The 23,755-nt window shown below is 43.8% G+C and overlaps 1 protein-coding gene across 1 annotated transcript in view; it reads right to left on the minus strand.

Moving 5' to 3' along the window:
• Positions 1-814: 814 nt before the first annotated feature.
• Positions 815-23,755, minus strand: part of MELK (maternal embryonic leucine zipper kinase) — a 39,382-nt gene continuing 16,441 nt past the window's right edge. The window contains exons 12-18 of the mRNA XM_074952147.1: positions 21,864-21,995; positions 16,550-16,690; positions 15,435-15,663; positions 10,970-11,069; positions 10,303-10,471; positions 2,421-2,524; positions 815-1,098 (exon numbers count right to left, since the gene is read on the minus strand). Of these exons, the coding sequence (XP_074808248.1) occupies positions 921-1,098; positions 2,421-2,524; positions 10,303-10,471; positions 10,970-11,069; positions 15,435-15,663; positions 16,550-16,690; positions 21,864-21,995 (1,053 nt within the window). The 3' untranslated portion in view covers positions 815-920. The remainder of the gene's footprint in view (positions 1,099-2,420; positions 2,525-10,302; positions 10,472-10,969; positions 11,070-15,434; positions 15,664-16,549; positions 16,691-21,863; positions 21,996-23,755) is intronic.

Genomic DNA, 23,755 nt, shown 5'->3' on the forward strand with positions numbered 1-23,755 from the left:
CACCCTCCTTGTCTGTAATAGTGCAACTCTGCCACCTTATAACTACTGAGCCACAACAGCTACCAAAAACTTCAGCCTCCTGTAGGTTTGCTTAACCAGCTGTGCATGTTTGAATAGTAATAGTATCCATAGACCAAGACTCCAGCCATGTCCCCAATGTCAGCTTGAATTGCTTAGTTACTGCCTCTGCACCCACCGGTCTGAAATACCTCTAGATCAGCTTGGATGGAGAAGTTACTGGAATCCCCGAGGTAGCTCGAAGCTTCAAAGTGCTATCACTCCAGGATCAGAAAGCATGCACACAGTTGTTAGCCATTACTAAGGCCTAGTAATGAATTACCATAATAAAATTTTATGAGTTTAATACTTTAAATCCTAGCATTGTTGGCTTAACATTTATTGAAGTCAATCCTATTTTGTTCAATATATGAGCATATAGTTTAAACGGTAACCACAGCTGTGACTTAGTTAACGATCTCAATAAATCCTACTTAGACAAGAAAAGAATTATGCAAACGAATCATCATCTGTTTTCTGCCCAACATGTACTTTAAGACAAGACATTGTAAAGATTTTTGGTATTAGAAAATTAACAACTCTTATTTGGACCTTAATTTTATACCCAAGAGAGGAGCCCATCTTAATATATTTATAAAATGTTTATTATTTCAGAAAGAAATTACATTTGCAGAATACAAATAGTTGAAAGTTCATACCCATACGAGACAGGGACATCTAGAGACAGTTGATATACAAAGATACATGATTAAGAGACAAGGACAGATAAGTTTGTCACATTTATTTACAAATTAATATATTTAAAAACAGATCTGTTCTTCGAACAATTTTTAGATGATTAAAAAAAATTAGCGTGAAGCAGTGTAAAACCACCCTTACTTAGGATATGAATCCTCCATCAGTTACACCTTGCAGCTAGATAGGATATCTTCCACTAGTCTCTTGTAGACCCACGCATCGCCTTTAAGCCGTTGCCTCCTGATACCCACTACTTCAGGTTTACTAAGCTGGCACACTTCTAGCTCAAATTGCATTGTCACTTTGCCAAAATCTGACTGGGTTTGACATTTCAGGGTATAGCTGCATAGACAAGGCAAGGAGAAATAGAATAGTCATTGAGTTGTTTTAATACTCATCAGAAGGTTAGCAACATGAAAGCTTAAGTGGGTACAATTAATACTTCCCACACAAAGTAGCACATTGAGATTCAGCAGTGTGGGCAAACAGCTCAAAACAAGGTTAGGCGAAATGAAAGCTAGTTCCCTTTTGTAAGAGGATACCTTGTCTGCAAATGTTAATGCAGAGCACAAGGGCTCCCTAGCCACAAGAACTGCTGCCTGCCTCTCCTGGGAATTGAGATCTATGGCGAAGAATAGAAAGCGTGGGGATGATTTTATATTTTTCCTCTAGTCAGACTATCTTCTGCAGATATGACAGCAACATCCCTCTTGTGAGGCTGCTCCAGCCTCCTGCATTAGGCTCAGACTGCAGCCATCTTCCAGATGAAGAGAAATTGATCCATCCTACTCTCTGCAGATGCAGCACTGCACAGGGCCAACTACAGATCATCTATTGCCAGTTGGAGGAGTGAAAGACCAAGCTCTGATCTTTGAATCACCAGGTCACAGAAGTTTGTCACTTTAATGCAGCTAAATGCATCTTCCTGGAACATGAAGTTGGACACTTATACGAGGAGGCGGATCTTTTTAAATGCCTTCCCTTCAAGAAGGGAAGAGCATTTTATAAACAAAACCTAGCATTACCTGAATTATGATCCCCATTTTACAACACTAGGAAATTTCGGTATAGACACATACAGTCTTTTGACCAGTGTCAGTTAGCAGCAGAACCAGGAATAGAGCACTCCCTAGCCACCAGACCCTGCAAGTTAAAGCACATCTATTCAATGGCTTGCATTGTACGGACAGGTAGTAAGGCTCACATTGCGTCAGCTAGGATTTATAGTATTTTAAGTGGTATTATATGGAGGTCACAGTGATCTCCATCATGATAGCACTAAAGTGTCTTATCTCAGCTAACAGCACAGTATCAGAATGAGTCTTTGCTGTCAATGAAATCACAAGAGATAGGATTAGCTCAGTTTGCTCAGCTTTTCAAGCAAGTTGCTACAACATGCATGACAGATCAGCACAGGATATTGACTATTAACATCCGTATGTGAGAGTTAAGGAATTTTACGGGTACATTTGTTTGGCATCAGATACACAATATTTACTACATGGATGTGTCTCATATGGTCTAAGAGGAGGTACAATATTTAACAAGAGGCAGTGTGAGGGAGAGAGGGGAATGAAGCTGAATGCTTTGCTTTAGCAAAACCAGAGAACTAGCTACTTGGGCAAAGACCAGCTGGAATTAGTTTTGCCTGACACTTTACTTACCCCTTCTGTACATAGTCAACATGTTTCTTTGGGAGGATGGTAATTATTTCATTCAATAGCTGGTCTGGATTCAGTAGTTTAGTTGTGGTCACATTGTAATGAGCCTGAAAAAAAAAAATGTAATAAGCTCAATCAGAAAGACAAACTTGTTTTTAATATTTACAAACACCAGAGGTTCTGTGGCAATGGATGTCTTAAGAGGTTACACATCTTATGCAGTAACTGGTTTGAGGGATGTCTGCCTAAGGACGCACCACGGGCCTCAAGCCCTTGATTAGAGGTGGTTTTCCTGTTAGCAGCATACATTTGGCCTGTGCATGTGCTCTATAACAGTGGTTTAAAAAAAAAAAAATCCTAGTGACCCAGTTGAAGAAAACTGTTGATGCCAGTGACCCAACAGAGCTGGGGATGAAGGATTTGGGGTCCAGGAAGGGACTTTGGGGGCTCAGGCTTACTTTGGGCAGCTCCTGGTCGACGATGAGGCAGGGGCACTGTGGACCACGCTGCGCCCTGGGAGCGACCAGCAGCAGGTCCGGCTCCTAGGCGGAGATGCGCAAGCAGCTGCCCAAGGCTCTCATCTGCAGGCACTGCTTACCTTCCCCCCAGCTCCCATTGACTGGTTCCTGGCTAATGGGAGTGTAGAGACAGTGCTTGGGGTTGGGGCAGCGCATGGAGCCCCGTGGCCTCCCCGCCTAGGAGCCGGACCTGTTGCCACTTCGGGGGCGCAGCGTGGTGTCAGAACAGGTAGGGACTAGCCTGCCTCAGCTGGGCAGCACCGCTGATGGGACTTAACAGCCTGGTCGATAGTGCTGACCAGAGCCGCTGCGACCCAGTGTCAGGTCGCGACCCACAGTTTGAAAACCATTGCTCTACACAACCATGTGCTGCACCCCCAGGGTATATAGGGCTGCATGGGCAAACTGCCCTCAGTTCTTTCTGAGCATCCAACCACCACCAGTCCAAAGCAGGAGGGAGGGAGGGCAGGTAGTGGAGCACCCAAAGGTGATCATATGCCCCAAGTTGTAAGGGTACCAAGTTGTGCTCCTTATCCTAGTTGCGCTCAGTGATGTGTGTTGTCAGATATTGTTGGAGCTGGTCAGACCAAACATTTCATTGATCCCTCCCCCCTCCCCACCAGTCTAGGGAGTTCTTCACCTCAAGGGGAACTGTGACCTCTTTGTCCAAGCTGTCTCTGGCTGAGGAACAGATTCTTCTGACCAACCCTGAAAGCAGTGGAGGCATAGTCCTACATGCTCAGTCACAAAGGTGCAAGCTGCCATAGGACTTGGAGCTGCTAACAGTTCCTTACTGTAGTACAGGGCTTCCTTAATTGTCCCAACCAGATTTGGCAACAGGTATGAATCTGTCTGTGGGAAGGCAGGCCCTGGCTGCCAACAAATCCAAATATACCCTTATGAATTGTATTCTCTCTATAGGGGCTAATAATGATTTCTTAATGTTCAGCTGGAGACCAAATTCCTGGAAGAGAAAGGTGTCTGGGTGGAAGTTCAGTCCTTGAATAGCCAGTTGTCGAGATACAGGAAAACTAGAATTGCTTCTTGCTAAAGATAAGCAGCTACTCCTTCTAGAGCCTTTGAAAGCACCCTTAGGGCCAAAGGTAAGTACTCCGAATGTAAAATGGCTCATGCCCATGGGAATATGTAGGTATCCATATAGCAATACAGGCAAAATAGGCATACTGTATGTCAAGGGCTGACAGCCAAGCTCCTGCCTCTAGAAGGGAAGATGGCTGCCAGAGTTACCATCCTGAATTTGAGACTTCACTCTTTGATTAGTCATAGAAGATCAAATTTGTGATTTCCACCCTCTGTCCTTCTTTTCCCCCTGTGAGGGATGGGGCCATTTCTATTGCTCCTAAATAAAAAGGAGGGAGTGAACTTCTTGACTCAGTATAGTCTCATGAGAGGGGTCCCTGAAGAGGGATGAGGAAGGGGGAGAACATGCAGAGGATTGTGTAGTCTGATGCTAACCTCCATGACCCCCTTGTCTGTAATACATTACCAGGTCTATTGGAAATGGGGTCCAGAAATGGGGAAGGTGGGCAAAAGGCTGTAGCTTGCAAACTGAGGGAGGAGTCAAGCCCTTGGCCAACCCATCAAAGTTGTTTCAGTGATGACTGGGTACTTGCTGAAAGAGGTTGAGCAGCTCTTTTGCTGTGGAATTGGTCTTTCTAGCAGGTATGGTGGTTCTGTGAAAGCCAGAGAAATGTCCCAGGTGCAATCTCTAGGCAGTTTGAGACCCACTAAATCTTCTTTTGTTTGTAGGGGTATATTAACCCCCCCCACCCCCCCCAAGACCTCAGTGTGGTCCTGGAGTCCTTCAGCATGTGTGGGACTCATCCCTAGTCTCCAGGAGGAGCTTCTGACCATCAAATAGGAGGTCCTCAGCAGTACTCTGAACCTCTCTAGGGAACCAGGACAACTGGAGCCACAGTGCCCTGCACATGACAATAGCTGTGGAGATGGACCTTGCGGCAGCATCCAAGGATGCTTGGAGAGAGATTCTGGCTCTTCTGACCCTCCTTAATGATGGCTTGGAAGTGTTCTCTAAGCTCCTGTGGACGGTGTTCAGTAGAGGTTGCAAACTTATTGTAATTCATGAAGTCATACTTGGCCACGATCACGTGATAGTTTGTGATCTGAAATTGGAAGTTCACAAATGAGTACGCCTTTCATCCAAAAAAGGGGTAACCTCTTCTGGCCCTTATGATAAAGGACAGGCTTGGAGTAATGCTGTTTACCCTGCTTGTTTACAGCATCCAACACCAGGGAATTAGGTGAGGGTTGGAAACTAATTTTGAGTCCCTTCGGGGAACGTATTTCTTATCAGGTCACTTATTAGTTGGTGGGATGGTTGCAGGAGTTTGCCTCAGTCTTTGCTAGATCCAAAAATACTTCATTAATGGGCAATGCAGCCCAGATAGATGTGCTGCAGTTAGCAACAGCCAGGAGCTTGTGTTGAGAGTCATCCTCCAGATACCTCTTGAGAAGCTTAGTCAGCCACCCTCTTGACAAGGTCCTGGAACTGACCAATTATTGGCCATTGATGGTAGAAGCATAACTGCATTGTCTGGAGAAGACAAAATAGGGGTTTGAGGAGTAGCCTTTGTCTGGGATTGGTCCTGCTTTGAGCAGGGGGTTGGACTAGATGACCTCCTGAGGTCCCTTCCAACACTGATATTCTATGATTCTGCCTGCCCTACCGTCCTGTTCTTCAAAGGTCTCCTTGTGCTGAGGTTTTGGTTGAGGTGACCGTCACCCTAGTCTCCCAGTGCAATGGAGCAGGTGTCCAGCAAACTGCTGCTACACCACCATCCAAAGATCCCATTATGGACATTGGGGAGGCCCATACAGGAGAGGACCCAGGACCAATCCCACCATCCCTGAGGTGGATGAGAGTCCTTATCAAAGTATGGGTTTCTATAATGGAGAGGGGAATCCTGCACTGACTAGGAGACTGATTGTTTCTTTCATCCTCCTTTATGACCTCTCCCAAAACAGAAGAGGGCAGAGAATCCTGCAGCACTGGGAAGCCATGGTAATCCTGAGACCCTGGTCTCTGTACAGAGTTGTCTGGTACTCATAAGCAGTGGGGACTCTGGCTCAAACACTGACAAGTCCCTGGAGTAGCAAAATTCCTAAGGTACTCTTGGTACCGACAGCAGTTGAAGTGGATGGTATCATTGGTCTGGAGCATGCAGGCACCAGCAGCAAAGGTCTGGTGCTTCAATTTTGTTGGTACCAACAGAGCTCAGTGGAAAGACACTACTGGTAAGACTGATGCAGATGGAGCTGATCTAGAGAAGTGCACATCCTGGACCTTCCTAATCCTGTAGGCTATACCAGGTACCTGCTGGAGCCAGGCTTCTCTGAAATACTCCAGGATCTCCCTGCTCTGCTGGTACCAGAGGAAGAGTCTTGCCTGCATGGTATAGTGTGGAGATTTCAACGTCTCTGACACAGTAGACTTAGTAAAAGATCGGAATCTCTTCCACCACAAGGAGCCAGCTGCCAAGACTGAGCTCCTCTTTGGAACCAGAGATCTTCCCCTTCTTAAGGGAGACTTTAGCAGACATCAAAGGGGCATTGGATCTGTCTGGAGACAGATGTACAGTGGGTCTAGGATTTGAGAGCCAGGTGAAAACTTACATTTGTGAGATATGGGATTCTTGCAAGCAATGGATACACTTCAAGTGGCCATTGCTGATTGGGATAGCCTCCCAACAAGAGGCACTGTTTGAAACCTGGTGAGCCAGGCATGCCCAGCCATGCTGAATAAGCTTCCCAGAAAAGAGTGAGGAAATGTGGGGGTGGGGATAAACCACACACAAACCTCTCACTACAATAGAATTAGTTAGATAGTAACAATGAAAACTAATAGAAATACCAACTAACCACCACCACCACCACAACACAGAGGCACACTCAAGGCAGACATGCTAGTGCTCTGGTTCAGGCTGAGGTGATAGAGAAGGAACTGAGGGCAGTTTGCCCAGGCAGCCTTATGTACCCCTGGTGTGTGGCATGAGGTAGCAGAGCACATGCGCAGGCTGAACAGACACTACCCATGGAAAAATTTGATTAGGGGCTTGAGATGTGCATCTGCACCTGAAGTGGAGCACTCATAGGGACACTACTTGAAGTAATCAAACTAAGCAACAGCAACAAGGAATGCTTTGTTCCAACAGCGTCTCAAGGTCAGACATTGTTACAAGACGGACAGAAGCTTCAGCGTTGAGGAAAATCAACTCTCCCTGTTATCAGGGAGAAGGGCGAGATCTTCATCCCTGCTCTGGCCCTTTTACACTGGATCAAAAGGCCCAGAGTGTCAGAGGGGCCCAAAAAAACCCTGTATATGGCAGGGCAGGATTCCCTGGTATAGGCACCATGGAGGACAGCCCTAAGGTTGTCCTAAGAAGACTTCATTGCAAGTCCTGGTGTAGGTGGCCTGTCAAGGGAATGGCCACAACTTGCAGCACTGCAGGGATTTGGAGCAGTGCTGTAGCCCATAGGACAACCTGTGAAACTGCTATAACTTAGACAACACTTGGGATCCAAGTTACCTTGGCGGGGGTGGGACTCTTCAATCCTGGAACAACCCAAGAATGGGAAGGGGGGGGGGGGCGCGCGGGGCAGGAAAAAGAAGTGGCTTAAAGCCACCATAGGACCCTTCCCCTGGGCTGCAAGTTGTGTACTATGCCTCTAAGCAGCACAGTACAGAAACTCACCCTTGGAGTATTGGAGCCATTTTAGCTTACATGTTTTACCACTGTACATAAGGGACTTGTGTCTATATATAGACACGATATCCCTTTTCAAAAGGCTCCTATAGCCACACGTTAGACATAGAAGCTGGGTACACTGTATGCAGTATTATTCCTACCAACTGTAAGGTGGCTGTACAAGCACTTTGTCTATGTCCTAAAAGATTACCTTTAGATTACCAAGAAGCAACTGGAAGTGAGTCTGAAATGGGAGGCCTAGAGATGAAATCTAATAGAAGCCAACTCACTGGCAAAGCTTCTCCAGGAACTTTAAAATTGAGTATCTTGCATTGCTCTACTCCAAAGCATTCAAAGTTACACTAGCAGTTTTGCAGGTACCGCAGGCCTGAGAAATGGACTCCATGGCAGCAACATTTGGAGTACAGACTTGGCATGCACTTGCCTGCTAGTACCCAAGTTTCTGTATTCCTAGTGCAGTCTGGACTCCTATCAGATGAGTCGGCTCATAGCCCAGCATGTGCTGGACTTGTCAGAGGATGACTGACAATACTACCAGTGCCATTTGGCAAAAGCTTTCTGGACTGGAATGTGGTGATAGCACTTCATTAACCCCAGTTCCATCAATTCTTAGAGCTCAGTTTCTTGACAATAACCAGCTTTTACAGTTAGCAGGTGGGCAACAAAAAGTGATTAAGGTTATAGAACAGCTTCCACATGAGGAGAGATTAAAAAGACAGACTGTTCAGCTTGGCAAAGATGACTAAGGGGATATAATCGAAGTCTATAAAATAAATAGTGACTGGCGTTGACAGTGTTATATACTCCTTCACATAACCCAAGAACCAGGGTCACCTAATGAAATTCATAAGTATCAGGTTTAACAAACATAAGGAAGTACTTTTCCACAGGTTGACTGTGCATTGTGTGAAGCTCTGATGGGGGATGTTGTGAAGGCCAAAACTATAACCAGATTCTTAGCTAAGTTCATTGAGGATAGGTTCATTGATAGCAATTAGCCAAGATGGTCAGAGATGCAACCCCATGCTCTGGGTGTCCTAAACCTCTGATTACCAGATGCTGGAAGTGGATGATAGGGAATTGATTACTCGATTTGCCTGTTTTGTTCACTCTGTCTGAAGCACCTGGTACTGGCTACTGTCGGAAGACAGGATACTGGGCTAGATGGACCTTTGGTCTGACCCAGGATAGCTGTTCCTACGTGCCATTTTCTTGACAATAACCAGCTTTTAGTCAGCAGGTGCTTCAAGAAGTAATTAGCCAGCTAAAGACATACATCACTTATTTGAATAGACTTGTTTTAGGCCTCAAAAAAGCCTCACCACTTCCAGAGTTACGAATCAAGACAGTTTTTTCTCCATGCTCTATTTATATGAAATTTCCGGTGTATTATAAGCTGCAGAATTTTCTGATGCAGCAGCAGCACCACCACTCTTTAAATAGGTTTTGTACAAGTCACTGTTTAATACACGCAAGTGTCCATTACCGCGCCACTGACGTTTATTGGCATTATGATAGTTTGGTGGAATTCAGCCACATTTGTCCTTTAGTTTACCTTTAAGTGATACTATATTAGTGCTTTAATGGTAGCATATACCAAAAGCCCTACAATACAAAAGATGGATAAGCTCTCCTGGAGAGAGTATTAAGCACGTATATGCCCAGATACCTCTGGGTCTTAAGAGCCCAAGAGGCATCCCAACAGCATTTTTGAGATTTATAGTTTAACATTTCTCTAATCTCTTCAACCTCACCTTAGGTTTCCTGCTTGGAAACCAGTAAGAACCAGAGAGGCTGCCAATATCAAGAGTCTGAGTGGACTGAAAATCAGACAAACAACTGAGTATGTTGGCAGCAAGCCCCTCATTTGGGCTCACAGGCAATACCTAAACAGTCCGACACCTAATGAACTTTTGATACATTAGTTGGAGATAAGATTTAAGATATACACTTCCCAAGACATTTGATTTCTATAATGCCCTAGAGCACTGGAAACCCTTTTGTAACCTAGGGACAGTCAGTTCATTAAGTCCAAATTCTCTCGATTCCAAAGACTCTAGTCGCTGTCATTGTTAACTTCCTCTATAACCACTCAAGGAGACGATCTCCCCTTGAGGATTTAAATAGCGGAGACAGATCAGATTTCATTGAGCTGTCATAAGCTACTTTCAGATAGGGCCACTCGTATCAAGGCTTTTATATCAAGATGCTGCGTTTATACCAGCTTGGGGTTTTGGTTACCAGTGCTACCCTGACACTTTGCAGGCAAGAATGAATTTTGAGCAGGATCCAGAGTTGTCTGACTGCAGCTGCATTCCCTATAGGACGACAAGTATAGATCAGCTGGAAGAGACGCAGACTGCAGTGATTTCCACAAAACTAACTGGCTGAAATAGTTGGTCAAACCTAGCCTGAGCCATGACTAGCAGAGGCCCTTGGCAATAAGTGGGGCTTTTGTAGATTTGGTGCAATACTGCAAAGGCACCTGTACTTTATTGTAGAGGCAGAATGGACACAGTTCAGACAACTGAAGTTCGAAACAGTGATGTGGAGACATCATTGACTTTCCCAATGAGAATCCATCTCCTTTAAATAAAGGAGATATCCTAGCAATCTTACCTTCAATTTCCTTGGGCCATCTCTTGTGGATCCTTTCCTTTTGCCTGGTGTTAGCATTGTGATCATTTTATCCAGGCCTCTTTCCAGACTTCCAAACATTTTGGCTCTTTTCTTCTTTTGGCCGCTATCCACATGAACTTGATTAAGATCCATGTCTACTGAGCGACACCTGACACATTAAGAGATTAAAAAAAAATATATATATATATAGGCCTTCTATTTTCTCAGTGCCTGAAAGTCAGTCATTTCAGATGCATCACTAAAGTATTACCAGACCCCAGCTCTGTATTTAGAAAGACAAGTGGAATACATTATAGCTAAACTGAGACTAAGAGGATGCTATGAGAATTACCATTCAATAGTCATTTGGGATTTAAATGGAATTGTATATAGAAAACAGCTGCCCTCTGGGGCAGTGGAATAAGGGTGAATTTGTAATTATGGAAAACAGGAATATGTCCAAGACTACTGAGGTGTGTAATTTTAAACTCTTCTGCCTTTAATATTTTCCTACTATGTAGGAAAGGGGTTTAAGGAGGTTTAAAAAAAAAACAAAACGAGACAATGAAAGAGTAGGTGCTGTTGTAACAAGCCTTCCTAGTCTATATGAAGATTAAGGTAGTCCAGTTTAAAAATCAGCAATAGGCATGAATAACTAGATACTTACCGTCTTTCCGGGCTAATGACTGCTGCAGCCATTTGACCTGTACTTGCTGGACTTGTGGGTTTCTTAATTGGGGTGTCTTTAGCGCACTGACTTCTCTCTGCTGAAAAAGAGGACCAAAACCAAATTGGGTATGTTTTTTCGATCATGGAAATTCCTTGCTGCAGATATTTTAAACCAGCTCCCCCTTGTCCCCACCTTAACATCTCTGCAACATACAGAATACTATTACCAACAGGAGAGTGGGTTTGTGGTGTGTGTGTGTGTGTGTGTGGGGGGAAGCTAACCTGGATTTGTGCTGGAAATGGCCCAACTGGATTATCATACACATTGTAAGGAGAGTGATCACTTTAGATAAGCTATTACCAGCAGGAGAGTGGGGTGGGGGGAGAGAAAACCTTTTGTAGTGGTAAACACCTATTTTTTCATGGTTTGTGTGTATAAAAAGATCTTCTGTACTTTCCACAGTATGCATCTGTGGAAGTGAGCTGTAGCTCACGAAAACTTATGCTCAAAGAAATTGGTTAGTCTCTAAGGTGCCACAAGTACTCCTTTTCTTTTTGCGAATACAGACTAACACGGCTGTTACTCTGAAACCATACAGAATACCGTAACTGCTTTTAAATAAGAATCACAAGGTACTATTACTCTACTTATGAGAAGAGGCTGAGGGAACTGGGATTGTTTAGTCTGTGGAAGAGAAGAATGAGGGGGGATTTGATAGCTGCTTTCAACTACCTGAAAGTGGGTTCCAAAGAGGATGGATCTAGACTGTTCTCAGTGGTAGCTGATGACAGAACAAGGAGTAATGGTCTCAAGTTGCAGTGGGGGAGGTTTAGGTAGGATATTAGAAAAAACTTTTTCACTAGGAGGGTGGTGAAACACTGGAATGCATTACCTAGAGAGGTGGTGGAATCTCCTTCCTTAGATATTTTTAAGGTCAGGCTTGACAAAGCCCTGGCTGGGATGATTTAGTTGGGGATTGGTCCTGCTTTGAGCAGGGGGTTGGACTAGATGACCTCCTGAGGTCCCTTCCAACCGATATTCTATGATTCTATTATATTCAAGATTCAGACTGAGTGAGGCATTTCTCCAGGGCACTAAGAATTGCTCAGACTTGGGACAAGCAGTATAGTTGTTAGAATATAGGATGAGGGTTTGATAGAACTAGCTTCTGGTCCCAACTCTGCCAGTGACTCAATGTATAGCCTTTGGCAAGTCACCTCCTCCATTTCCTATCTGTAAAATGGGCATAGATATTTAAAGTACCCACTTCCTGAGGTTGAGGATTATGGTTTGTAGACACCAAGACCAGACATCAGTTACTTAGATCCCAGTTTGTACACTCTCCCCCAGAGTCCCTTCCCCTGCCTCAACAGTGCTTTTGCATTCCTCCATGGGGTTTTGTATTCTAGGACTGCCATTTCTATCATTCAAGATTACCACTAATGTGCCTGGCATAGAGTCTAATCAGCATTTGTGGCAAGACAGCCATTTGTCTAGTTAAGTTTCCTGTTTGATACTTTTCACAGCCAGAGTAAGCAAATTCAAGGGCTTTCAGTACAGTGTTGTACTTCAATTTGGTTTTGAAATCCAAGCTGTTAAGATACAAGTAATGCTTCTGTTCCCTTATCCCCACCCCATTATAGATAAAGCTAAATGTCAACTATAGTGATGCCTTTAATCGTAAGGAGACAGCCCTGCAAACTCAGCCTGGGCACCAAGGCTGAAGCCAGGTTTCTCTCCATCACACATTACTGCCAGTGATAAGTTATGCAGGCCAACTTTGACCCACCTGTGACCCCATGGAAGGCAGTGGGTTGCAGAACAGTTGCCTTCTAAGATTTTGGTAAAAGTCTTATCAGGCAACAGTAGCCCAGCCAAGCCAACAGGAGCAAACATTTCTCTAAGAAAACAGGTACGCTAAAATACAGGGCGATCTGCTGATTAAAGCAGTACATGTTGCCTCTCTTCAAAGGAGAGCCATGCTGTGTGTAGCTCCAAGTCCAATGCATTTGGGGGCAAGAAACATTTAAGTTCAGCTCAACCCAGTGATCCCCTTTGGTTGAATTGCATATCCCATTCCTTCAACACGAGTATTACTAGATCATTTAAGAGTTGCACTCAGTCTACTCTTCCCATAGAGTTCTGCAGAGCACAGGTCCTGAAATGGAAATGCAGAGATGCATTCAAATAGTTCTTTAAAATTCCAGTGAATGAACAAGGGAATTAGAAATCAATTAAATAAACCCTGTTTGAACGTTTGAAATACATTCCAGCTTGCTGTAGAAATGGAGTGAGATACACAGCAGAAATCAGGAGACCTTACTTCGGAAGTTTAGATCCCGTGTGCAGGTGAATGCAGGTCTGGTTTAGCAGGGAAGAGGAACTGCTACAACCCTGCCCAGGTTCCATTTTCCTTCAGGGATGAGGGACTGCATGGATTCTTACTTTCTTTTCCACTCTCAGTTTGGGGTCAAGGGGAGGAGAGCAAGTCCCTTCCTAGAGCCAACAGCTGATCCCTTTCCTTCCCTCCCTGTGGTGGTCCTGATCACCAGCATCCCTGCTGTGCCCAGCTGAGTGTCAGACTGGGAAGAAGTGAGTGATTTCTACAGGGCTGCTACAGAGGTCCAAGTTTTGCAGTTGGGTGGGTACTCTGCCACTATTGCCGTGAATTGTGGCAGATGCTGGACCCCTAACACAGACACGAAGTACCAGTAAACTTTAACCAGAAAAAAGCCTGAACAGCTTCCATCCAGAAACTGCATTATGGCCACCTCTTCAGATTTTGTTCTGAACAGGGAGGGAAAAAAATGAAACAAATATTAAAATTTAATACTGCTGTTTAAAATCAAATTTGAATTTATGGCAACCTATGGTAAAGGCCTAACCTTGCCATAATAAAAATTGTTTAAACATATATGGTGCATTAGTGAATCCTCAAACTTTAATCTGGTAAAGGCTACTTTGTTATGGTTTCCCACAATTCTGTGTGTATGTATCTTTAACTTTTGAGGTCAAGCATAAATATGGCACAATGCCATGCACTGCCTTAAGTATCTATATCAGCTTTGGTCTTTATCATGGAGTACTGGTATTTCCTTTTTCGAAATGGAAGTATTTTCAATTTCTGAAGAAAAACTTGCCTTAATTACATTTTGGTTTCAGGTTAGCAGAATCACCCTGGTTTTTTCTAGACCTTATGTCTGCCACTTATGTTTCCACAGAAAGTGTAGCCGAAAGTAAACCATATACAGATTAGTTACTGTGCCTCACTCTTGCCTTTAGGGTACAATCAAGTCAGTGTAAAATTAAGGTCTGAAATACTCTTAAATGAGGATGTTCTGCTTGAGCATTGAGTCAAGATCCTTTGCCAGCTGAAAATCCTTGAAAGCCTGTAGAAAGCTACAAGAGGATTCTGAATTGTATTCCCTTGCACAGTATGGAGCAGCACATTCACCTGTTTTAAATACTTTGTTACACCTACTACAAAGGGAGTCTCATGTCTGAGCTTTGCAAACAATTCGTATAGCATCAATGGGCAATAGTGCAAACATTTCTAGTAGGTTGAAGAGGAAGGCAGGATGGCTGTAAGATCTATAATTCATATGGATGTAATAGGAAACTGAAAGGGACATCCTGGGTGAGAGGCCAGTTCCCTGCTGACATGCAATCCCATCTTATAACTTGTTATAAAGCTACATCTTAATCCTGGTTAGGTTGTTTGCTCCCATTAGAACGATCTGTAGACTAGTTGGGGTGGAAAGCTTTGGGAAGATTGCTTTGAAGAAAGCCATAGGAGTACAACTCCAGAAAGAACAGAGCTTTTAAATTATTGGACTAGTGTAGCGTATGAAGTGTCTCCATTGCAATGTTTAGATTTCACATGCTGACATTGTGCTAGTGCATGAGAATCTGAAAGGGAGACTAAATCAGGGAAGAGAAAGGAAGCGGACGTATTTTTGTAACCCAAAGGAGTGATCTGAAGCCCAGGCAGAGGACTTATTGGAAATACTCCTATCTCCATTCAAAACAGTTATCCTGAGGCAACAAAGAAGGGACGGGAGATTGCCTTTCACGCTTTTCTAGTATCCAAGTTGTAATGTGCCAGTCAGTTGTGACTATATACAGTGGAAACTCTTCAGCTAGTTGCTGTAAGTGTCCAAGTACATTCAAAAAGTATACACAATCCTGCAGCAACAAGAGGAGGAAGAGAAGTGACATGTAGAGCAGCACATAGTAAGCTAACAGTAGTGCTAAGATGCATTGCCTCTGTGTAGTGTAGTGTAACCTCTTACAGCAAGAGGAGTGGGCCGGTGAATATTGTACAGTCTAGGATCACAAGATGGAATAAGCCACCCAGGAACTCTTGTAGGTATAAGTTTTAGCTAGAGTGGAACATTTTCCCGCTATTCAAACCCTAAGCACCACACATACATAGCTAATGGAAGTCTAGAGTAAGACACACCTGTGGAGGGAAGTTCTTGATTTGGTGTGGTTTGCATCCTCTTCTCCTTCTGGCTCTTACTAAGAGGAGTCTTTGGTGCAGGAAGCACAAATGGCTCTTCATTCTTGATAGTAAATGCCAAGTCAGAATTCTCTTTGTTTTCACTGTTCTTTGATGCTGCTCTTCTTGCCACTGGAGTTGGAGGTGGTGTAAATTCTACATTATCCAATGGTGTCTGATGCTTTGAATGCTACAAGAAATTTGATTAGGTAAGGGAGAGTGATGGTGAATTAACTCTGGACAAAGTTAAAAATATTGCCAGTATACTGACCATACACAGTATATAGTACAAGGGTCAGGTCAACATAGCTACACATGCAGCCCAGTGCTCCAGACTTCTTCCTCTTGGCCCACACATCTAAGTCACTACTTATTCTCTCCCTGAACAAAAAAATTAAACCCTTTCTACCCTGTGCCCTAATCCTCCTTAGTTCTTTCAGCTTCCCATCCTGGCCTCCCAATCCCAGATCACTTCTCTCCAACCCATCCACAAAGTAGTTAAGGGCATGTCTACACTAGAAACTTAAGTCTATCTATGTTAAGTCTACTTACAACCACTGCAGTGGTTCATGTCCACACCACTGACAGAAGAAGGATAGTGTGTGTCCTCATTAGGAGTACTTCCACTAACTTAAGAGGGACAGCATGGGGGCTGAGAGCCTGGCTGCTTCTCCCCCCCTCCCCCCGTCTCTGGGCACATCCTCATTGTCAATAATGCCAGCTTCACCATCCCCTTTGTATCCTTCCCCACTTCCGTTTCTTCTTCTGCACTGCCCACACACAAGGCGAGCATCAGGTCCCCTGCCTCTCCTCATTAAAGTAAATGAGGACCCACAAGCTAGGAAAAGGGGTTACAGTTCATGGTAATAGCCATCTGACAACCAAAAGGCTCTTGTCTCTGTCTTAATTTGTAAGATCTTCTGGCCAGGGACTATCTTATGTAGCACTAAGCATTGATATTGATACTTAAACATAAACGCAGTGTGCATTTAAAAAAAAAAAAAAAGAGTTAAAGATGCAGATTCCCTTTAATTAAGAGCAACTGTTTTAGGAAATCATTGTAATTCTTCAAGCACCTGCTTTGTTTTGGGCATATATAGAGCGAAGCCTGCAAATGGAGACTCCTCATAAAGCACATCTGAAAATTCCATGGATCCAAATGCACAGGGTATTTCCCTACAGTCTTCCACATCTTCATAAGTCAGGTTCTTTTTAGACTATTTAAAAAAAAAAGAAGAAAAAAGATTCCAATGAGACATGAAGTGAAAACTTTCACCAGAAGAATATCATTACTTTTAGAGTTAGTTTTAATTATAGCTTTGCCCTTTAGAGTTTCTAGTTATCGGCAGTATCTCATGGGAAGTTCTCATGTCATCTGAAAATCATGTTTGGAGGGCTAAGTCTGCAATGAAAGTTTTAATAAGCAAAGCCATCAGATGAAAGCACCAACACACACAAGGAGCCTATGCATCAAGTGCAGAAAAATGCAACACCTGCCATTGATTTCTACAATTAAGCTCCTTAATTTGCTGCCCCACTAGCTAACACTACAAAAGTGGTCCCATGAGGAGATGCAAAATATATACAAACCAAAAAGGAAATATAGTGAAGGAATATGGGAAACAGCTGGTTAAAGTCATATTACATATGATACCTTGGAACAAATAGTTATGGGAAGTCAACTATTTAAAGCTGAGTGCATCAGCAAAAACCTTCACTTTCTGGTGGAAATGAGAAGGTTTCAACGGATGTCAAATCATACAATTCTATGTGCAGGCTCCTTCAAACTGCCAGAAGTCAGGAAGAGTTTGCTTCCATGTTTCTGTATGCTGCAGCCTTAGTTGCTGCCATTGTGTAGTAATGTCATGGCCCACATCTTTTGAAGAGTACCTGCATTTGTTTTCTCCAGGGGGCATTTCCTGCTATGCTACCTTCAGTTTAGCTAGTGGCATATGCTATGCTACTCAGGGCAGGTCTACACTGCTAGTGCAGACTCTGCCAGTGGGAGAGAGCTCTCCTGTTGGCATAATTACTCCACCTCCTCGAGTGTGGTAGCGTGTCTCCTGGCGGCATACTGCTGTCTACACTAGTGCTTAGATTTGGGGGGCGGGGGGGGGGGGGGAGGAGGAGGCGGCGGCAGCAGCAGCAGCAGCAGCTTTTCTCCACCTCTGAGCGACTTCAGTTATATTGAAGTAAGAGCTAGTGTAGACCTGCCTTAGTTTTGCAGTAAGTCAGATGCTTATATTGCTTTTTGTAGTAAAAGGGGCGGAAATAGCACCCCTCATGGTCTAAGATCAAATATTTAAGGTCCATGATCAATTCTCCCTTCAAGTCAAATTCCAGTTTTACAAAGTGAGAACAACCTTTAGCATTACATGGTAGTGTCAGGTTTAGTATTTAAACTAAAAATAAAGTCAACCCAGAACAGCATTTCCTCCAACCCTCTGCTGAACCTGTTTAGCTCCAAGCTTTAGGGAACACCCACCACCCCCAATGAAATACAAGTCTCACAACAATCTACATATTTAATTTCTAATCCAGAGTGACTGGACAGGAGATGGTTTTCAATAGATCCCTTTGTGTATTGCAAAAAACTCATTGGAAGGCCTCGTTTTGTTATGTACCACTCCAACGAAATGGCAAGCAATAAAGTCAGCTATCAGTCCTCAGCTGGAAGGCCATTATAAAAAGGAACGATCGTGTTTTGTCTGGAGACAAATGGCTTTTGGCCAGTGGTCAAGGATATTGCCAAGATCAGATGTTTCATTACTGTTGAAAGCCAAAGTGTAGCTTTCTGCTATATGACCAGATGTGCCACTGATGATTACTATAAAGACCTTATCAGACACCTGTTGTTAGCAGCCAAGAATACAGTAGCCAGACTCTGTAATTGAAATTATGTCCCATTACGCCATGAATAGCTGAACAGGACCTGATGGACAAGGAGAAATTCACTCCATTATAGAAATGCTTCTATAGGTCACTGAAAAAACTATTTCCAGCTGTCATTCCAGGCAGGATTTAGTCAAGTCATTCTTTTAGAAAACCTGTGTACTTCAAGCTGCTTGTCATAACAGTTGATTATGTTCAAGCCACTAACACCACAGACAAAAACAAACTCTAAATTAAGAAGTCCTGCCAGCTTAGTTTCACGGACAGTAGGTCAGCTCCCTATGCTGAAATGGCTGATCAACAGATCTTCAGATGGTACACTGTAGGGCACTTACTGTGCAGTTAAGTGTATCCCCAGTGTATCATACTGGGACTAATGTGCTGTGTTACAGAAGAGATATTTGAGGTATCTGGCTCATCTCTGATGGATTGCTCTTATTGTTAATGGTGGTGTTTTGCCAAGTCTACTTTTAAATATCCCAATGAGGCTTCCATAACTTATCCTGGCAAAAAGTCTCCAGGGTAATAGATGTGGTCAGAAAGGTTGCCTTCTCAGGTCCATCCATTCCCTTGCCTCATCCTAACAAATCCTACATTTGAAATTTATACCTTTCAGTGACAAACTGTTATGCCCACCTATAACCATGCTAACCACATTATACATATTTAACTCCATTATTCTTCATGATACCTGCTCTCAAGCCTGTTTGTAGCTGACCTTCTCATTTGTCAATGCAGTTTTAATAAGGGATGCCCTGAATATAATATTTGAGGAACAGGTGCACCCCAATTGTATAGAAAGACTGCCTCTTGCTTTTTGCTCTGACATGCCTCTTCATGTGCAGTCCCAACAATCTGGAAATGTTTTCCTAATAGTAAATTTTATATTCAAATAGATGCATGTTTTACCCTGGAGTTTATATTTCTGCTGTCTCAAACTGGAAATTTAGTGGTTTTCAATTTACAGTAAGTCAAAAAGTGACTGACCTGGTCACAGATATGGTATGTACATAGGTTTAGCAATTGAGAATTGGGAATTACAGAACAGGCCCAGAGACTTAAAGCAGAGCACAAGACTGGGATTGTCCTTTTGAGGAGTTTTTAAATATATGAAATATGTAGCTGTAGGACTGACTGCTCACGAAGAGTTCACGCGAATTGTGTTTCAGAAGCGCAGGTTTAACCTTTAAGGAGTCAAGTACACAACTCTTTGGAATCTGCAGTTTCAAATGGCAGTAACAAAGTGATCAGGAAGTAGTAGTTAAAATACACTTTGTTTGGTGGACACAAAAGTTAGACACAAGATTGACCATCATCAATAGGGCCCCTACAAAATGGACCATGATTTTGGGTCAATTTCAGAGTCATAGGATTTTAAAAGTTGTAAATTTAAAACTGAAATTTCAGGGTGTTGTAATTGTAGGGGGTCCTGACCCAAAAAGAAGCTAGGGGGGTGTTGCAAGGTTATTGGCGGGGGGGGGGGGGGGGGAAGCGGGTTGCAGTACTGCTATCTTTACTTCTGTGCAGCTTCTGGCAGCAGTGCTGCCTTCCGAGCTGGAGAGCAGCAGCTGCTGGCCGGGAGCCCGGCTCTGAAGGCAGAGCCGCCGCCAGCAGCAGCACAGAAGGATGATATCGTAGGCTTTTGCCTCCCTTACTTCTGCGCTACTGTCTGCGGAGCTGGGCCCTCAGTCAGCAGTCGCCGCTCTCCAGCTGCCGAGCTCTGAAGGCAGCAGTGCAGAAGTAAGGATGGCATGGTATTGCCACCTGTAGCGGGGTGGTTACCCGCTCCTGCCCTGTGGGGCTTAAAAGCCAGCCCTGGGAGAGAGCCAGGGCTGAGGGCAAGAGAAGCTAGACTGATTGGGGAAATGGGCCATGCCCCAATCAGGCAGCAGCTGGGCCTATAAAGGGGCTGCTAGGCTGAAGCTTAGCCAGAGTCTCTCTCTGCATTCAGAGAGGGAAGGGTCTGGCTGCAGGGACCTGAGGGAATACCTAGATTGGAGCAGGGCTGAGGGGAAAAGGCCTTGGGAGCAGGTGAGCTCTGGCCTGGAAACCCCCAGGCTGTGAGGCCTAGATTAGGGCTGATTAGGTACTGGGGTTGCAAGGGGGCAGCCCACAGGTAGACAGAGGCAGCAGGTCCAGACCCCCTCGCCTGTGATGAGTGGCTGATACACTGTAGTCTGCCCTGGGGAGCGGGGCTAAGCGATGACTGGCAGTAGCCAAGACTGAGGTGAGGTGAGGTGGGGTAGTGGGTGGGGTTCCCTAGGGAGGGGAGACCCTCAGGGATTGTTGGGGTTTACTGCCAGGGGGCAGCACCCCAGTGGGAGGAGGCACCGGGTCCTGGGAGGGACTGGGGCTGGCGGTAAGGCATATCACCAGACAGCAGGGGGTGCTCCAGAGGCTGATGAGCTAATTCCCAAGGAAAACCAGCAGGAGGCGCCACTGGGTGAGTCCGGCTCTATTACACCACCCTTCTGTGCTGCTGTTGGTGGAGTGCCACCTTCAGAGATGGGTGCCTGGCCAACAGCCACCACTCTCTGGCCACCCAGCTCAGAATGCAGCGCAGAAGTAAGAGGGGTCATGGTATTGCCATTCTAAAATAACTTTATGACCCCCTGCAACTCCCTTTTGGTCAGGGCCCCCAATTTGAGAGAGGCTGGTTTCCCCTGTGAAATTTGTATAGTATAGGGTAAAAGCATGTAAAAGACCAGATTTCACAGGGAGACCCGATTTCATAGTCTGTGATGTATTTTTCATGGCTGTGAATTTGCTAGGGCCCTAATTATCAGAATACAAGCTGTCAAACTCCAAGTTAAATTGAATATAGCCTTTTATCACCCTTTATACAAGGTCCTGGACAGCTGCCTGAAGATGAAGTCCATCAGATCAATAGAGAATCAAACTAAGTTTAAATAGTCAAACTCCATGCCAGCTTTAGACATTTAAATCTAAGGGCCATTTGTAACAGTTTATTTCGACTACTGAAATAGAACATAGTGTGGTGGTGGTGGTGGTGGTTTCTTGGGACACACCCATGAAGGGCTTCACTAGTTATCACTGCATTCTTTGAATTGCTCTCAAATACAGCAAAGCACCAGTCCAGTCTTTGGATGGGTGCAACTGCCCACTTGCTCATGGCATTCCCCATAGGGCTGTAGTACACCAGTGCCCAAACACTGAACTGATGCCCTCCGTTTTTAGGTCAGGAAGAAATTACATTTATAAATCTAACTATGTACCAAGAGAAATTTAAGCAGAAACTTCTGTTCTTTATAAAGCTAGGAAGTGACTAGATAAGAGTTTTCAGTGACAGCCTTAGCTTATTTCAGTCCACGAAAATGCAGTTGAAAGTACATGTCCTTCTATATATAATGTTTCATGTTATGAGACCAGAGCAATTTAGATTTTATACAGTCCCTTTTAAATGGCATCTTATTTTTGAAGGCAGTGCAAAAGCAAACACTGCATTAACATGGTTCAGTACTGAGGCCTACAACTTACCTTCAGTTCTCTGGATGGTGTGATGCTAGTGTGTTCTACCGCTAGAGAGGGAAGACATAGACGGACAGGCTTACCATGAGCCTTCTTGGATTGAAGCAAGAGGTAGGTTGTTGATATTTGATCGTATTTCCACTAAAACCAAGAGGACTTTGTCAGAATGCTACTATTCAAGAGAGTCATGTTAAAAACACTGCTTTAAGTTACACCTGTTCTCTTGCACAAAGGACAATCTACCTGTTATGGACTCTTCAGGTCTATGATCACACCACTATAATGCCATAGACTTCAATGGAGTTGTACTGGTGTGGAGGAAATCAGAATCAGGTTGTGCTTGTTATTACTCTGCCACCCTTCCTGCAAGCAAGTTGGAAACGTGGTCTAGAGATTACAGCAGAGGCTAGAGAGAGTGAAACCCCTGCCCAGTTGAAATCAATGGCAAGACTCCCAGTGAATTCAGTGGGGCCAGGGTTTCAGCCAGAAAGTCTTGGTTCTTTTCCAGTTGTCACTGGATCAATGTAGGACCTCAGGCAAATGGAGTTGTGTCAGTTTCCCCATCTGGAAGATAAGTATGTCCTTGCCAGCCTCCCAGGATGGGGTGTGAAATTAGGCTTACTTTACGTTCATTAAATCCTTTTAAAAGGATTTAAGGAGAGCTATGTCAGTGCATCATTTGTGTATCCTGGATGAACAGAGCTACTTATCTTAATAGCCAGAGATTACATCATGGTTCTCTGAAGTTAGTTCCAGAGCTGTAGAGCAGGAGTAAGTATAGATGTGTTAGCCAGCAGTTCTCATTCCCCCAGATGTGGGTCATACTAGCTGCACACTATGCAATTTCCAATCAAGAAGTTGATTTCTACAACTGCCTGGAGAACTGCCTTTCCCTCTGAAAGAGCTATTTCAGCATACCACTAGATGCAGTGACATTACATATGAATTTGGGTTCTCAAGTTTGCCAAGTAGCTAAGTTAGTTATTTTCACTATTCAATAGCTTAGCATACAGTATTTACTGTCTAGTCTAACTATTAAATCTTATAGAAACTAGGAGTATCAGAACCGTTATACTTCTATGTGGAATTCAGCTAGGAAACTTCCAACAAAAATGCACAGTAGCCATGAATACAATCCACATTTTCATATTGCTTGTACTAATGAATGGAATAGCTACATTATTCCACCACTTTTCCCATTTTATTTTCAAACACCAAGACATTGCTTCTCTACTTCCTATTCAGCATTGCATTTGAGATTTCTCCTGTTTAGATAGTATTCTAAAGTTGTTCTCCAAGAAATTATTGAATGATTTCTGAAACAATCATCCCAGCACATGGAGTCACAGCTAGTAAAGAACCACTGTAAGTTTCCCTTGATCTTCAAGGGATTCCAAATAGGACACTAGGATCATGGTTAAAAATTTGATGTCAAAGTTTAGGAAACACCAGGGAATGATGCATGAGGGAAAAGAGGGAAAAATAAAAAAAAGATTTACAAAATTTAGTGTCCTAACTACAGCTGAGCTTACAATTAAAATAGAAATACTCTAAAATAACTGTCTTGTGTAGCCCATAGAGCTAGCTTTAGCATTTATTTTATTTAGCAGTAACTCAAGGAACCTACAGGCCTGTATGCTGAAGCCAGTGTCTTACAGGAGTTAGATAAGACTTGAGGCCTATGAACTTTGGCACCAATAAATGGCTCAATGCTCATCCAAGTTTTGGGGAACTGGGAATAGAGCATTTAAGGGGGAAGTTTGTACATAACACCAGGCAACTCAGGGAGTATTAGCGAAACACCAGCATTTGGATATTTTAGGATAGAAACATCTGCACACCACAAGAGTACCATTGCAACGAATTGACATAGTATATTAATGATCCCAATTTATTATCTT

Source organism: Natator depressus, chromosome 5 (assembly GCF_965152275.1).
Source record: "Natator depressus isolate rNatDep1 chromosome 5, rNatDep2.hap1, whole genome shotgun sequence".
Lineage (NCBI taxonomy): Eukaryota > Metazoa > Chordata > Testudines > Cheloniidae > Natator > Natator depressus.